We start from the raw sequence: 561 nt of genomic DNA on the forward strand, positions 1-561 counted from the left end.
CGCGGTTTCGGTTTCCCGGGCGCGAGCCGGCGGGGAGGCGTGATGCGCGGAGCGCCGCCCGCCCCTGGGCTTCGCGCCGCTTGGGGCTCAGCGCCTTCACGGGACACCCCTAAGCCAGCGCCGCGTGGTGACCCCGGAATGAGTCTAGTCCCGAGGGTGAAGCGACTCCTTCTCGGGGTACTTGGCATGATGGCGACGCGAGCGGCCAGGCCAGAGAGGCGCCCCGACTCCCTGGGCAAAGGTGGCGCGGCTGGGCGGGTGCCCCAGAGACGCCCCCGGAGAGCCGAGGCGGCCGCCCCTGGCACCTCCGCGTACTCGGTGCTTCTGCTGGACCGACTCTTTCCCGCCCAGGGCCGGCCCTACAGCCGCGGGAAGCCAGCGCGGACACCACACGCGCCGGCACAGACGCTCTCTGGGGCGCTGCAAGACCCGGGGCGCAGCCTGGCGCCGCCCCGCTCTGGCCGGCTGCTGCGCCCACCTCTCCGCGGCTTGGTTCTTCCGCCCAGCTGCCTTCGGCCAGTGCGGGTGCGAATGACCAGTGCGGGTGCGAATGACCAGTGC

General features: G+C 73.3%; 1 protein-coding gene across 1 annotated transcript in view; it reads left to right on the forward strand.

The window, feature by feature from the left end:
- Positions 1-189: 189 nt before the first annotated feature.
- Positions 190-561, forward strand: part of CCDC82 (coiled-coil domain containing 82) — a 15,870-nt gene continuing 15,498 nt past the window's right edge. Inside the window, exon 1 of the mRNA XM_012729464.1 lies at positions 190-544. Coding sequence (XP_012584918.1) covers positions 190-544 — 355 coding nt within the window. The remainder of the gene's footprint in view (positions 545-561) is intronic.

The sequence above is a fragment of the Condylura cristata genome, unplaced genomic scaffold, assembly GCF_000260355.1.
Source record: "Condylura cristata isolate star-nosed mole 26May11 unplaced genomic scaffold, ConCri1.0 scaffold00025, whole genome shotgun sequence".
NCBI classification, from domain to species: domain Eukaryota; kingdom Metazoa; phylum Chordata; class Mammalia; order Eulipotyphla; family Talpidae; genus Condylura; species Condylura cristata.